This window comes from Chaetodon auriga, chromosome 15, assembly GCF_051107435.1.
Source record: "Chaetodon auriga isolate fChaAug3 chromosome 15, fChaAug3.hap1, whole genome shotgun sequence".
NCBI lineage: Eukaryota > Metazoa > Chordata > Actinopteri > Chaetodontiformes > Chaetodontidae > Chaetodon > Chaetodon auriga.
The window spans coordinates 5,377,313-5,392,758 of NC_135088.1; the positions used below are offsets into that span (position 1 = coordinate 5,377,313).

The following is a 15,446-nucleotide window of genomic DNA, read 5'->3' on the forward strand; positions in this document are numbered from 1 at the left end:
CTTTCCTGTCGGACTGCGAGTCAAGGGCGGTCCCGTCCCGTCCTGCAGCTCAGAACTGACTGACGGCAAAGAAGCACTGAAGTATTAGAAGTAAAGTACTTTGAGGAGCTGGTTGAGGTGAAAGTATTTTCTGTACTGCTGTAGTTTAAACTCCAGTCACGTGTCATATTTTATAAACGGATTATTTTCAAAGTAACTGCAGCTGTCAGATAAAGCTAAAAAGTACAACATTCCCTTCGGACGGGTGATGCAGTAGAAGTATAAAGTAGTCAAGTAAAGTAAAAGTACATCAAATGTGTACTCAGAACTGAAGTAAATGAAGTCCATTAGTTACTGTATGTGTTGACATCGTGTCTTCTGAAAAAGGAGTGTACGCGAGTGATGGAACAAGTAATCTTTTACTCTTCCTTTACTTCAGTGAAAGTAGCAGTACTACAGTGTACAAATAATCTGCTACACGTAAAAGACCTGCATTGAAACGAAGAGTTAAAGTACAACAGTATTATCAGCTTTATGGAGTTAAAGTAGGCTGACTGTAGTAAAAATACACAGGATACTTCTTCTGCACTGAGTACTTTGAATTTACCTCAGGAACGTTTTCAGTGCAGGACTTCTACTTGTAACAGAGTATTTTTGCACTGTAGTATTAGTACTTATACTTCTGAATACTTCCTGAGGAATTTGTTCCACCCACGGAGGGAAAGCGCTTCAAAACGTAGTTACTTCAGTTACCTGTAAGAGATCCACTTGTGTTTTCTACTTTCAGTCTTTGTTGTTCGGCGCTGAAAAGTTCAAACAAACAACATTTACCCTCACGTCAGCGGATGACAGAAAAAAAATCTTCTTGGAGGATGCGGGCATCGATCCCGCTACCTCTCGCATGCTAAGCGAGCGCTCTACCATTTGAGCTAATCCCCCGATACTAGCTAGTGACGTGTCATCATACTTTAGATGAAAAATGCCAGTTTTAGATGGTCTCTTTTCTAGAGGGACCTTGTCGACAGTCACCTCAGTACTCTGAAAGGAAAAGACGAAAAGCTGCTGCTCAGAGCTCAAGAAGAGCTGAAATATGGGATGGCCTCTAAGCAACAACAAACAACAACAAAGAGTTATGATTCTAGTTTCATTATTTATCTCTTTTTGAGTCATCTTTACCTCATGTGCCTTGTTTATTTGGCTCTGCTCATTTGTTTTATGCCTTTCATGTTTGTAAATGACCTGTCGCGCCTTCTCGTGACAGGTGACAGTTGATTGGCTGAAAATGAATGTGGGACAGATGTCATTGGCTGGAAATGGGAGGGCGGGAGTAGCGGGTTATTTCACTGGAATAAATAGAAGCGATGTCAGTAAGGATTTTCAGTGATGAAGTAACGCACTATGACCTCATTTATCAGCACCTGTCAACACCGACCACGACCACGGCCCCTCACATTTAGACACACGGTGAATCCTGAAATCACTACATCCTAAATCTGGAGGGCTGACAGGTCTGCAAGACAAATACAAACGACACGTCATGATGTCATCACGTACTGGAAGGAAAACGTTCACATGATGCTGGTTTGATGCTCATGGAGGAGAAGAATCAGCTGTTCAGTCAGCTGATTCTGAATCAACTGTGAACAGAATGGGAATTTTAATTCAATTAAAGATGCTCTCACATACAGAAGAACGGACAGGAAAGACATGTCCAACTGAGGACAAGGACCACAAAGCTGACCAGACATAAACACAGACATTCATTGCTTTCTGTTAGCCATGCTAAGCCAGGTAAAGACTGGGTGAGACAGTCCAGTTATTAATCCACGCTGGGAAATTAGGGAAAATTCAGCTTTTCGTTGTATTCTTGTACAGTGACTCACGATATGTGTGTGTGTGTGTGTGTGTGTGTGTGTGTGTGTGTGTGTTCACCTGCTTTATAAAGACCATGACAGAGTCCTGCAGCAGAAATAGAACAAAGCTGGGATGTGATGGCATGTGGCAGCAGGCTGCAGGAATACCAGCAGGGCTGCATTTAGACTGTGAACACATACACGCACACACACACACACACACATACACTCACACGCAGGAATGCTGCTGGAAGTTTCTGGCGGGGTGTGTGTGCGTATATAAACAGCAGACAGAGGACATCAGGCAGACAGACAGACAGATTCCATACTGAAACTGAAGCAGACCTCCACCACCCTCAGCATGTTGTGTCCCAGCGTCTTCCAGCCTTCCCCCATCACCATGAGGCCTTTCCCGGACCTGCACTGGCCCGTCCGCAGCCTGTGGCCTGAGACCCGGCCACTCTTCTTCCACATGGAGCAGGAGATGATCCGCCACATGCAGGAGATGAGGCAGAGCATGGAGTTTATGGAGAAGCTGCACCAGAAGATCTTCGAGGAGATCGACCAGACCTCGACCTTGACGGGGGTCTTCAAGCCCATCGCCTTCCAGGAGCTGGGGAAGGACGGAGGCAGCTTCGCCCTCAGCCTGGACACGAAGGAGTTCTCCCCACAGGAGCTGTCAGTAAAACAGGTGGGCAGGAAACTGAGGGTGAGCGGCAGGACGGAGAAGAAGAAGGAGGACCAGAAGGGCTCGTACTCCTACAGCTGCCAGGAGTTCAGGCAGGAGTTCGACCTACCAGACGGCGTCGACCCTGAGACCGTCACGTGCTCGCTGGTGGGCGGCCGGCTGCAGATCCAGGCGCCCCGGGAGAAAACGGCCAACGATGGGAAGGAGAGGGTCGTCCCCATATCCGTCACCTCCGCCCCGGCCGTCGCCTCCTCCAGCGGGGAGCCAGAGAGGAGCAGCAGCTCCTCCTCAGAGAGCCCTGCTGAGCAGAGCTGAGGTGTCTCCTCTGTCCTGTTGTTTCACTGTTCAGGTTTGACTCCGTCTGATGGACGGACGGAACAAGAAGCTCATATTCTTTAGTTGCACTTTAATTTTTAATTCTTTACTTTAACAAAAGTCTTGTGATGTTTTTAGTGTCTCAGACTGAAGTTTGAGTCATTTTGGTGAAACGATGGAGGATCAGGACTCTTTGAAGGACTAAAGTCAAATATCTGAAATCATTCGACTCGTTTTAATGACATAACGATGTGCTGTATTATCTCAAACATTAATACTTTCCACATTATTGAGCTGCATGTTAATAAACTGCTTCAATAACTTCTTGATGTTTAATCTTATTTTCTTTATTCTTATAAATATTCGTCTGTTCAGGACTACAGTCGTTTATTCATGAGTTCTGTTCAGGAAAACAATAAATATTCATCACTGATGAAGGAGTTAAACTGACTTTCTCATCTTCTCATGAATATTCTTCTGACCCTTTTTCTGAAATCACTTCTTTCTTCATCACACTCTTTCAAACAGTAGCATTAAACGAATAAACATCCTGTTGATCACCTGTTTACTGATGTAAACAACCTCAAACAGCATCAGAAAACATTCACTCAGTTACTGTTAATGTCTGCATGAAGAGACCTGTCAATCAATCTGAAACTGACGGCAGCATCCAATCCTGTGGGTTGAATGTTGGCTGTGGGTGGGGCTTACAGTTAAAGGTGTAGCTCTTGACATAAAAAGTAAAAGCAGCGTGATGCTCCCTCCTTTGATCGCGTCTGTGAAGATAAACCCAGACTCTTATTTTAAATGAACTTTCTGGCAAACGATGAGTGATGACAATAAACACAGGACACCGTTTTTCCCTTTCTTTGTAAAATAATTCTCAATAAACTTAATTTATTCACAAACTGCTTTTCAAATTGCCATGTCGTCATTGTTCTTTTTTTAATCACATACAATAAAAAACATTTCTAAAAGACGAGAGATGTCCGAGTCTCTCCGCTAACTTTGTACACGACCGCTCGTCCGTTTCCGGCTCCTCCTCCGTCCTCAAGCTTTTCATTTTTTCAAACACAATGAGTTCATGGCCTTGTCACGCTCAGACATCAGATTAGAAATATTAAGAAAAAACAGCAGAAAATAATGAACAGAGGGACTAAAAATTGAACAGCTACAGTACACGTTTCCTTTTCTTCTCCATTAGTTTTGTCTTTTCCTTTTTTTCTTTTTAACGTTTTGATTTACAGAATAATAGAATATGTTCAGTTAAGGCTTATGTTGGGTGTTAATGAGCGAAAAACAGAAACAAACCCACAAATCAGGACGGCGGGCAGATGCGTGTCTATGTGTGTAATGGGGACAGAGAGGATTACGTGTGTTACAAGGACACTGTGTGCGTGCGTGCATGTGTGTGTGTGTGCAGGAGCTCAACATTATTCTGTTTCCCTGTGAGAGTCACAAGAACATCAGTCTCATTTGTGCAGAGTTGGAGTCAGGTTGTGGTTAGCCTAGCTTAGCATAAAGACTGGGAACAGGGGAAACAGCTGGCCAAAAACACACCTACTAATGCGTCTAAAGCTCAGTAATTGACACACTGCATCTCATCTGTTTTTTAATCTGAACATTCTGAAGATTCATCCAGGTCCTGATAACCAAATGAGGGCTGAACCAAGAGCAACTGGACTTAATGGCCGTAAACTGACTTCAGCAGGACGTGATTGTAGAGTTGATCTAGCTGTGACGGCGCTGTGCAACAAGCCACCAATGGCAATGAAATAACCTGACATGATTCTATCACATATCTGTTTTATTTTACAATAAAGATATTGGATTGATTGGTGGTGTGAAGGCCAATAAAGCTGCTTCTGATTCTTCAGACAGTTAACGGACACGTCTGTAGTTCTGGTCACCAGGCGGGTCATATGACTATCGGAAACTCTCCGTATCTCTGACTCTGAATTAAATGTCATCAGTTGATGTGACTAGCCTTTCCCACTAATTCCAGTCTTTCTGCTAAGCTAGGCTAGGCTAACCACGTCCTGAGTCCAGCTTCCTTTGAACACAAATAAACATGAGACTGATGTCCATCCGAACATCACGCTCTGAGGAACATGTGGTCTTTGAGTCACCGGCAGGTTGAAACTGAAACATTTTAAACGCTCCAGAGTGCAAACGCTTGCTAACACAACGATGTGAAGTCGCTGCTGTTGTGTTTCAGCATCTCTGATGGTTGAGCAGTGAAATGACAATAATCCATCACAGTCAACATTTAAACACCTTTATTTTTTAGTCAAACATTTACTGAACGGTGACTTTTTCCTTTTGTGTTGCATTCAGGGACATTTCAACATCTGAGATCTGACAGTCGTCTGAACTGAAATGACCAATCACATGTCATCTTCTCATCATGTTCCTGTTTACTTGTTGATTGTCTTCTAAGTTTGAGTTTCTAACATCATCATAATCATCATCATCATCGCTTTTTCTGTAGCGGACCATTGACTCAGAGAATCACTAACGAGTTTCTTTTCAGCTGAAAGATCACGTGACAAAACCATAATGACTTGGACCAGAAGTCTGAAACACTGACTGTGAGGGATTATCTCACTGCACGCCGATTTCCACAGAATGAAGGGAAACAAAATGTCCACCTGGAAACAAGACATGAGTCTGAGGCCTGATGGAGGATCTGAAACCATCAGCAGGAATGTGGAGTTTTAAAAAGCCCAAACAAGCCGTGTGGTCATTTATGCAGCTGTCAACAACATGGACGTGGAGGTTCAGAGACCTCAAATGTGCCGTTTCTCATCTTTTTTGTGGACTTCAAGGGAAAAAAACAAAATGACGATAACCTGCGAGCGTTTCAGGCGACCACATATTCACCTGGTGCTCCGTGCATCTTCATCCAGACTAATGTCAGATTCATCCGCCCTATGAACACATCGCTCCGCACGTGAGATCAGATACAGACGTCGGTCTGACGGCGTGTTCATGGACTCTGAGGACTCGATGTGAATGTCTGCAGATTGACCGATTCTGTCATCACATTCACCTTCAGTGTTTCAGCGTGTAGAAAAACACGTTTATGTTTTGAAGTACTGCCTCATTCCTGTTCTATTACGCTGAAGCTGACTGAAACTGAGGCTTCAGCGCTCACAAAACGAGCAAAATGACGACTTCAAGCAGCTCGAGTTCACGAAGCCTTTTTCATGTCACTGCAGGAGGATTCGATTTGATTCGATGGGATCGTAGATAAATAAATAAAACTGTTCTGAGGTCAGCTCAAACTTCCATCTGACCAATCATCGCGGGCGACGGCTGATGTCTCCACTGAAACATGAATACATCACCGCAAGACTTTACGGCGGTAATCCTTCACGTGACGCATTGACTGCACAGACCCTCTGAACCCGACGCTGAATAAATAATAACATACATGACACATGACTTAAACGACAAGCGTCAGGTCTGCGTGAGGATGATGAGGAGGAGGCTGTGACATTCCTCACATGAACACGAGACCAACGGAAATGTCTGATTTGACCTTTGACTGCAGCGCTCTGAATCACAACAACGTGTTTCTACGATTTTACGTGTTTTCTATGATTTTGGTTGAACTTTGTAAAGAGCGATGTTTGCAGAATTCGACTGAAACATTTCAATAAAGTAAAAGTCTGCTTACGTCTCTGCACAGCTTCAGGGTCAGTGTGGATGAACTGCATCTGGACTCAAGTCACATGACCACCAGGCGGGTCGAAGAGTTTAAATACACACACGCACACAGTGAATGAGCAGGAGAGTGTGTGGTGTGTTCCAGTGACAGGTGTGTGTGACGGGAATGTGTGAACACTCAGGTGAACAACAGCATCACTGGCTACCTGCCCTCAGCGAAGCCTGATGAGACCACACCTCAACACAACAAGAGCCTGAACGCATCACCACGCTGAGGTAACATGATGTGTGTGTGTGTGTGTGTGTGTGTGTTGCTGATTTAGGTTAAAGGAAACCGTCTGGTGAATATCAGGGTGACGCCTCCATGATATTAAATCATGTTATTAAATTTATTTAATTCAAAATGAGCCAATCAGAATCCAAATCCAGTTTCTGAAACATCAGGCAGCAATTGATTCTACGATCATCTACAATGAAAACTATTTGATGACGTCGTTTTTCCGTTTGTGTGTTTTGGGTGAACTGAGCCTTTAAACGCAGGCTGCAGGTCAAAGAACAGATCTGGGGTCGGTGCTGTTGGTGATGGCGTTTCAGGCTGAAGCTGCGCTGCGGCAGCGGCCTCGTCAGACTGCAGCGTGTTACAGAGACTCGACAGCTGTGTGTTGGAAGACACCTGGACGCCGAGAAGCACCTGGACAGTCTGAGTCCGGCTACAGAGGAGGGAAAACTCTGCAACTGGGCTTCAGATACCTGAGCAGCGGCGCGCTGGCGTATTAGCCTGAAGCTAGCAGCCTCACGTGTCAGAGGTAAGCGAAGCTCAGGTGCAAGAGGACTCTCGGCCGACTGCGACTCAGACTGTGGAGGTTTCCTCTCATCGCAGGCGACCAGACTTACTGGAGGAGATCCTTGCTTTCCAGCCCAGAGGAGGACTCCGCGTGAAGCCACAGCGCCAAGTCTTCACCGGCGGCAGTCAGATCATCACTGTCGTCATCAATCGGCTTTGTTTACCCCAGCTCATCCAATGAGAGAAGGTGTTGTTCCTGAGAGCCTTGCTGATTGGCGGCAAGGAGGCGCGGAGCGTTGAAACAATGGTGGTCCAGGAAGGGGGGTGGGGTTGGGTGGGGTGGGGGGGTTCGGATCAATTCAAAATAAAACTAACTTAAAAAACTGAAACAGAGAACAGCCTTCCATTTACAAATGCGTCAGTTTTCTTCTATTAAGTTCAAGTCAAGCTCTGTACAATCCCTCTCAAACACCGCCTGCTGCGCCGCCTCGCGCTCCTCCGCTTCCTCCTCCCTATCATCGTCATCATCATCCTCGCGGCACTCCTCGTCGCTCTCGCTCAGTGGCCCGATGCTGGTCCTGCCCAGGCACTCGGCCGGCGAGCAGGAGCCCCTGAAGTCGCCCATGAAGGCCTCCATGCCCATGCAGACGTCTCCACCGCAGGCCAGCCTGCCGCCGCGCTCCAGACACTGCGGGTCGATGCTGCGCGTCTGCAGGACGACAAGAAAACAGAACTCATCAGAGAAGCTGAAGCCAACCGACGCCACGTGTGTGTTCTCATCGCTAACGGGTTGTTTGCAGTCATGTGACGTTAAATTCAGATGGAGGGCAGGAAGTGAAAGCTGCAGTGGACGAGATGAAGGAAAGGTCTCTTCAATCGTTGCTTTTAGTTTTTAATCTGTCACCACAGATTTAAAACATTAGCTGATGTTACGACTCAGTCACAGACGGTTAAGACATTTTTTACATCTTTTTTTTGGTCAATTTCTTGCATTTCTCATCTTATGAACAACTTCATGTACCTGATAAAGCTCCTGGTGGTGTGTGTTATAGAGCTTCCTGTGCAGAAAATCCCTTCCTGCCCTCCATCTGCAGTTCACGCCACAACAAAAAAGTGATGTGACGTCATCTGCAAACAATCTATCGACAGTTTATCAATTGATCAACTCTCCCAGATTGCAGCAGTCTAAAGCCCTCAGACGTCCATTTGTAAGGACCCAGTTAAACATGGCTGAACAAACACCTGTGCTGTACCTGCGTCATCTTGGTGAAGTCGAGGACTGGACGGGCGCAGGGTCTGTCGGGGTCGCGGCGTCTCTTCAGACCGGGTTTGAGCAGCAGCAGGTCGCAGGGCTGCGAGTGGCAGCGCGGCAGCTGTGGCGGCAGGCTGCGGCGCAGAGACGACGGCGTGCTGCAGGCCGAGGAGGGTGAGGCGGGCACCGGGCCCCCCCGGGCCACTCCGGCAATGGCGGAGCAGCCCGGCGGAGGCGGCGCAGCCTGGGTCGGCACAGGAGGCGGAGGCAGGAACGTGGAGGCCGTCGAGTCTCTGATGAGCACGGGAGAGAGGGAGAAACGCCTCTGAGGAGGGGGAGGCGGGTGGAGGGGGGAGGGCGAGGAGGAGCAGGAGGACGGGGAGGGGAAAAAGCAGCAGCAGGCTCCTCCCCCCGCCGCCGCCTCGCTGGGGTCCCAGGGGAAGCTCCACGGCAGCGGGGAATCAGGAGACAGCGCCAGGCTGAAGAAGGTGGGGCTGGAGGAGGAGTGCAGCGACGAGTTCAGAGAGGAGCTGGGAGCGCGGAGAGGGCAGGCTCCTCCCACCGCCGCACCTGCCCCTATACCCCCTCCTCCCACACCCGCCCCCCCACCTGTGACCCCTCCCCCTGCTCCACCGTGGCACTGCTGACGACTGACAGGAGTCCAGACCCGGGAGGCGCTGGGCCGCCAGGTGTAGCGGCAGCGCGACAGGTCCTCGGGCACTGACAGCGAGCGGCAGTGGCGTTTAGGGGGCGGGGGAGGAGGAGGAGGGGGCCCGGGGCCAGGAGGGGCCACCGGCGCCCCGGGGAGAGACAGCTCGGATGCCGAGGTGCTGGGCGCCAGGGGCCGGTGCTGCTGCGGCTGAGATGGGGCGCCGTCCAGGGGGTCGCCCCCCTCCTGGAGGTGAGCATCTGGGGGGACCAGGGGCACGGGGCCGGGGGGGAAACTAGAGCTCAGTAACCCCCCCTGCAGGCCGGACTTAGAGGGAGGGCAGAGCTGCCAGTAGCTGCTCTCTGAGAGGACACACACACAAACACACACACAAACAAACAAACAAACAAACAAACAAACAAACACACACACACACACACACACACACACACACACACACACTGAATAAAACGTGTCTCTGCTGTCTTCGTCTCTACATGAGACAGATCAGCTGACCTCAGAGACTCAGATCTGGACTGCTCTGATTTTACATTTCTGGAGTACTCTAGTAAGGTTCAGGTAATCCTCCTGTGAGGAACTTTAAGATGACACATGACACACTCACCAGGCATCAAGCCATCAGGGGGCCAGCACTCTGCGAGGGTTTTCGGGTCCAGCAGGGACTGAAAGACAAGAAGACAGATGGAGGACAGGCTTAGTTTTATTTAGTGAGTTTAAACAGTCTCACAAAAATCCAAGTATTGTCACTAAATCTCATGGCAGTGTTAGTTGACAGCTGTTTCTACTGCGTTTCTTTGTGTCCACTTCAGCCTGCTGGAGTCGCAGCGCAGCGTTTTACCAAACACGACAAAACCTGAGTGAACGTGAAACACGGTGATGGACTTGAAACGCTTAGGAAGCAGCTCATCATGTCACTGATTATTGATCATTCAGTATCTGCACGCCACCAAATAATGTTTATGAGGTCATAGAAACATCGCTGCTGTACAAACACGCCTTTGTTGTGTTTCTGTAGTTCTGTAGAGTGAGACGTCCTACAGAGGATCTTCGTACATTCTTCCAGATAAAAATTTCATTCATCAGATCAAGAATTTCATCACTTCAACAAGTATCTGATGAAAACTCAGGCGAGTCAGATTCAGCGTCTACAGCGGGTTTTCAGGAGGAAGTGTAAGAACCGGCTTCAGGTGAGACTCACCAGGTAGAAGTCCCCTGGCTGAGCAGGGTCGCCTTCCAGAGTCTGCTTCCTCAGGCTCTCCACCAGCAGCGCGACCACAGCATGGTGGCAGGGGACGAGGGGGGAGACGGGGGAGGGGGGAGAGGAGGAGACAGGGGGAGGAGGAGGGGGGGAGAGCGGGGAGGAGAGGGGAGGAGGAAGAGGAGGAGGGAGGGGAGAGCCACGCCCGTTTGTGCGTCTGTCCGTTAGGGCCGTCACAGGAGGGGCGTGGGGGGGGGGGGCTGAGGGCTGAGACTCCTCCTCCTCCTTACTACCTCAGGGCCAGGTAGCCCCGCCCACTCTCACAAGGACATTGTCAGTCAGCCGTTGCCCCCGGCAACACACCTGGAGAAGAAGGAGACACATGTGAGCGTCAAGAGTCACAACCGCAAACGTTAGCACTAGCATTTTGACATTAGCAAATTAACGTTAGCGTTTTGATACTAGCACATTAACATCAGCATTTCTACATTAACACATTAACATAAACGTTAGACAGCTAATGTGCTGTTGAAGATCAGCTTGTGTCGTTTAGTAACTGTGCTGTTACTTTTTGGTTCTCGACAGGAAGCAGTTAAAAAACTGCGAACTAGTGTGTTTTTCATTTCTATATTTGAAGTCAGTCCGAGTGCAGACTCATTTACGAAAATCAAACGCTGAATAACAACATGCTCTGTTTCACATGGTTAGCTTCTGAACATGCTAGCAATGATGCTAGCTTCTCCAATAAAGATGCTAGCATCATTGCTAGCATGTTCAGAAGCACCTGCACTTTGTGGAACCAGGTTGTGTTTTTAGGTAATTTAGCAAGAACATTTAGCTCATAAATTAGCAGAAAATTTGAGTTTTATATGTTTATAAAATCATTGAATTCAGCAAAAATCGTCTGTTTCCAGCTTCTCAAATGTGGAGATCTGATGGTTTTCTTTGACCGTAAACTGAATATTATACTTAAGGAAATTATAAAGATAGTTTTCACTATTTCTATGCTTTTTTATGGACATAATGATTAATTGAGAAGATAGTTGTTAGTTGCAGCCCAGACAAGCTGTCTTAATATGGACGTCAGCAACGTCATGGCCGATACCTGACCTGCTTTATAAGTTCAGTCCAGGTGAATACAGATGAGGCCAATCAGGTGATTCAGTTCCAGATCGGACGGAAATATAATTCATTCACATCTGAAGCGAAATTTCAATGGTACTCGATATCAATGCATGGATGGCGTGAGCAGTTTGAATTAAAAACGAGAAAAGGCTTCAAAACTGTCACAGCCACAGCAGTAGAACGGCCTCTTTATTAGGTACACCTTTCTAATACTGCAGGACCAGCCGACATGAAAAGTTCTCCTGCTGCTGGATGGAGATCTGCTGACTGTGAATGCTGATGGAAGACACTGAACTCATCGCTCGCGATGGCGTGGACACGGGGGCATTTTCCTGCTGGAGGCCACAAACAGAAGATGAGGGGAGATGAAGGTGGTCATCGACAATCCTCAGGTAATGCTGCTTAGGCCCTGAGGAAATATTCCTGGACATGAACTCGAGCAGCAGGAGGATCCATGGATTCAGCTGTTTACAGCAATTTGAGCCGACCAGCAGCGTGCGGCAGCAGAAATCCAGATTCATCAGACTGGATGACGTTTGTCCACCTTCTAATGTCCAGTTCAGGTGAGTCCCTGTCGCTGTGGTCTCAGTTTCTGTTGTCAGCAGTGAGGAACCCACTGAGGGCTGAGGTTCAAGGTTCCACGTTACCTGTTGACAGATGCTGTTCTGTTGGAACACCTGGTTACACCTAAACCTCTTCACCACGTCTGATGAGACATTTGGATTAACCAGCAGGTGTACCTAATAAAGTGGCCACTGAGTGTAATGTTAAAATCAGCTGCCTGCTGTTTAATGGCTCCCTAATTAATGAGGACACTTGTCATCAAATCATTCCCTGTGACGCTGGACATTCGGCCAGTGGAGCTTTAAGAACTCATATTCGAGTCCTCCTGGATGCTCCTCCTGGGCTCTGTTTTACGGCGTGATCATCGATTAAACGCAGATTCATTCAAGAACACGAACAATGTGAAGGAACGATACGAGCTGAAACCATCTGACCTCGACGGAGCATGAAGATCATGATGATTTGTCAAAGCCCAAAGTGAAACCCTCACGTTGGTGGTTTTGTGCAGCCAACAATCCAAAACACATTAGAAAAACCTAAAACCCTCACATCTGAGAAGACGACATGTTTGGTATTTTATTTTGAAAAATGACTAATCAATTATGAAAACTGCTTGATTAATTCTGTTGATCTCCTAATCAATGAGGAGACTCATGGGTTCAGACTGTATTTTGATATCTGTTATGAAGGTTCTGTGAAATGTGTCTGATGTGGTTCGTGTCGAACATCATTCTCTGTGAGGCAGCACCTCTTCAGCTCTGTCACTGATGGAGTCCTGAGAATTTTGGCCCCTGGTCTAAATGAGGTCAGGGGCCACAGCTGAGACACAGTAGAAGCCCTGACTGTGGACCCTCTGATGCAGCGTTAGTCGGGGTCCAGTTAAACACGTGGTTTGTAGTGGTTAAATAATGGCACTGTGTTCGCTGATGACAGCCTGTCCCTGGCAGCGGAGGCCTTTGTGCAGCCCGTGCAGCGCCGCCTCTCTGATGCCGGACTGAGGCCGCTGGGCATCTCTGGCTGCTGCTAGCATGCGGCTAACAGATCCCATTGTTTTCAATGAGGGATGCTAACACACAAATATTTCCCGTCTGAGTGCAAAATAAATATGGGGGGAAAGAGTTATGAAATTTAGACATAAAGTCGGTGCAGAAAAGTCTATTAATTATGGTTTGTAGTAATAAAGCAGCGCCGGTTACATCACCGAGCGAGTTAGCGCTGCCGTGCAGCTCAACATCACCTGAACGGTTAGCTTGCTATAAATAATATGTCATCTCTTTATTACTTTCAAGGTCGGCACAATAAATTCAGCCATTTTGCTCTCTGAAACAAAACGGCTGACTGAAACTTGTGCCTCCTCCACAGCCTCACTGACTCCGGGGGCTCAGGCTGGTCTACTCCGCGGGTCTGCGGGGCTCACGCGGAGCTACACTGGCCGCCTGGCTGCATCCAGGGGCAGCAGCTAGCTAACGGAAGCTAACTGACCTGCCCAGCGTTAGCCGGATAGCAGCGTTAGCCGGAGAGCAGCGTTAGCCGCGGTGGTTTCACAAACAAACCCCGCACAGACCAGAGGGGATGTTCTCGATGCTCGTCCCTCCTCCAGCCATTTACTGAGGGAGGTTAATTCTGAATAAACCTGAATTCCTCTCAGGCTAATCCATACTCATAATCAGTGCTAGCGAACAATAATAATAGCGGTGATGATAATAACGTCTGGCCGGCCTGTGAGCTCTCTGAGCAGCGTGAGAGGAGGAAAACACGGCGGGATGCTGCGGGATCATCAGCCCGGACGAGCTAGCTCCCACAGACGGAGAGTCAACAAACAAGCGGTCATTTGGCTCACTGTCGGCTGCTGGCAGGCTTACCTTGTCGAACAGCACCTCCGGGTGACGGGGTGAAGCGGCTCCGGTGGATGCGGCGGGCTGGCAGACAGCGGCGGCACTAGGTGTATTGACCCAGTATTATTAAAGAGCGGAACGCGCCGCTCCGCCTGCCGCCGCCGTTCAAAGCACCAAAGCCACCACAATGAATTAAAGTCTGGATTCAGCCGCTCACAGCGGACAGCGCGGGGTCTGGGACTAACCCAAACATCGGCTACAGTCAGCGGCCAGCGTCCTGTAATTATTAAAACATACTAATGAAGAATGTGCGCGCACACGCCCGCGAGCGGCGGCATTCATAAATAACATTTACGGTGCCAGGCAGGAGGAGGAGGAGGGGCGGTGCTTCACCTCATCACCGCGCCAGCACCTGCCGCTTATTCCCACTTTATTCTGCTGTTATCTGCCCTCCGCACAGCTGACGGCCGATCAGTCCAGCACGAAGAGAACAAACAGAAATATAATTCAGCAAATCAGTGAGAATGAGGGTTGACGCGCTGGAGGATGCTGGGAGTTGTAGTTTAAAGGCAGCGGCTTGTTTACAGCAGCGGGGCAGCGTCTGACGCGCCTGTCAGTTATTTCTGCTTCATTATTTAATGATCCAGATGTTGAGCAGGTGAAACAGTGTGTGATCTGTGCAGTTAAAGGACACACACGCACGCACGCACGCACGCACGCACACACACACACACACACACACACACACACACACACACAAACTGTCCGGCTGCAGCAGCACACCGTGTGGACGGAGGAGACACCTTCATCCTCCACAGACAGATGACCCACAGTAACCTCTCCTCCTCCTCCTCAGTCCATGCTGAGTGGAACACAGTAAATTTACTCCAGTACAAATCTGAGGGAGGCTACTACTACTACTGCTGCTAATATTACTACTGCTGCAACTAACTGAAGTTTACCATTTTTACACACAAACATATGAAGAGTTGATCAAATCTAATGTTTGTGCATAAATTAAATCAGTGGATCGACAGAAAATGATCCTCATTAGTGATAATAGTTTCAGTGATCGTTCATTGATCGATCGATGGAGAAAATGATCGGCAGATTGATCCAGAATGAAAAGAATCATTAGCTTCAGTCCAACACAAAACAGTTAAAATGAGGTCCACCTCAACCAACTCCAACAGGAAAATCCTGCTGTGACATGAATGAGGAGACACAATACTCTAAAGAGGACAACAGACACAGGGGACACTTTACTGCACAGGAATCCCCATGTGACCAACAGAAGAAAACAGTTGAGTCAGTGAATTTTTAACACTTTATTTATCTTTATTAAATCACATCTTTCAGCTTTGCTCTCGATATTCAAGCAGCACAAAATGACAAATTGAGAAACACAAAAAGTAAAAGAAATGAACACAAAGCGACAGCTTCTCTCCTCCACTCATCAAGGAATCTGTTTTTCAGAAAAAACACAGAGGTGCAGAGAGGAGGACCTGGAG

General features: G+C 48.0%; 2 protein-coding genes and 1 non-coding gene across 3 annotated transcripts; 1 reads left to right on the forward strand and 2 right to left on the reverse strand.

The window, feature by feature from the left end:
• Window positions 1-845: 845 nt before the first annotated feature.
• trnaa-agc (transfer RNA alanine (anticodon AGC)) lies at window positions 846-918 on the reverse strand. Its single transcript has one exon. It is a non-coding gene; the product is annotated as a tRNA-Ala (tRNA).
• A 1,049-nt stretch (window positions 919-1,967) lies between these two features.
• On the forward strand, window positions 1,968-3,292 carry LOC143332774 (heat shock protein beta-11-like). Its single transcript, XM_076750558.1, has one exon. The coding sequence runs from the start codon at window positions 2,194-2,196 to the stop codon at window positions 2,833-2,835; it is 642 nt and encodes a 213-aa protein (XP_076606673.1). The 5' UTR covers window positions 1,968-2,193; the 3' UTR covers window positions 2,836-3,292.
• Window positions 3,293-3,580: 288 nt separating this feature from the next.
• fam53c (family with sequence similarity 53 member C) lies at window positions 3,581-14,616 on the reverse strand. Its single transcript, XM_076750557.1, has 5 exons — window positions 13,963-14,616; window positions 10,412-10,774; window positions 9,818-9,875; window positions 8,545-9,554; window positions 3,581-8,000 (listed from the first exon to the last, which is right to left on the reverse strand). The coding sequence occupies exons 3-5, from the start codon at window positions 9,822-9,824 to the stop codon at window positions 7,710-7,712; spliced, it is 1,308 nt and encodes a 435-aa protein (XP_076606672.1). The 5' UTR covers window positions 9,825-9,875; window positions 10,412-10,774; window positions 13,963-14,616; the 3' UTR covers window positions 3,581-7,709.
• Between the last annotated feature and the right edge of the window lie 830 nt (window positions 14,617-15,446).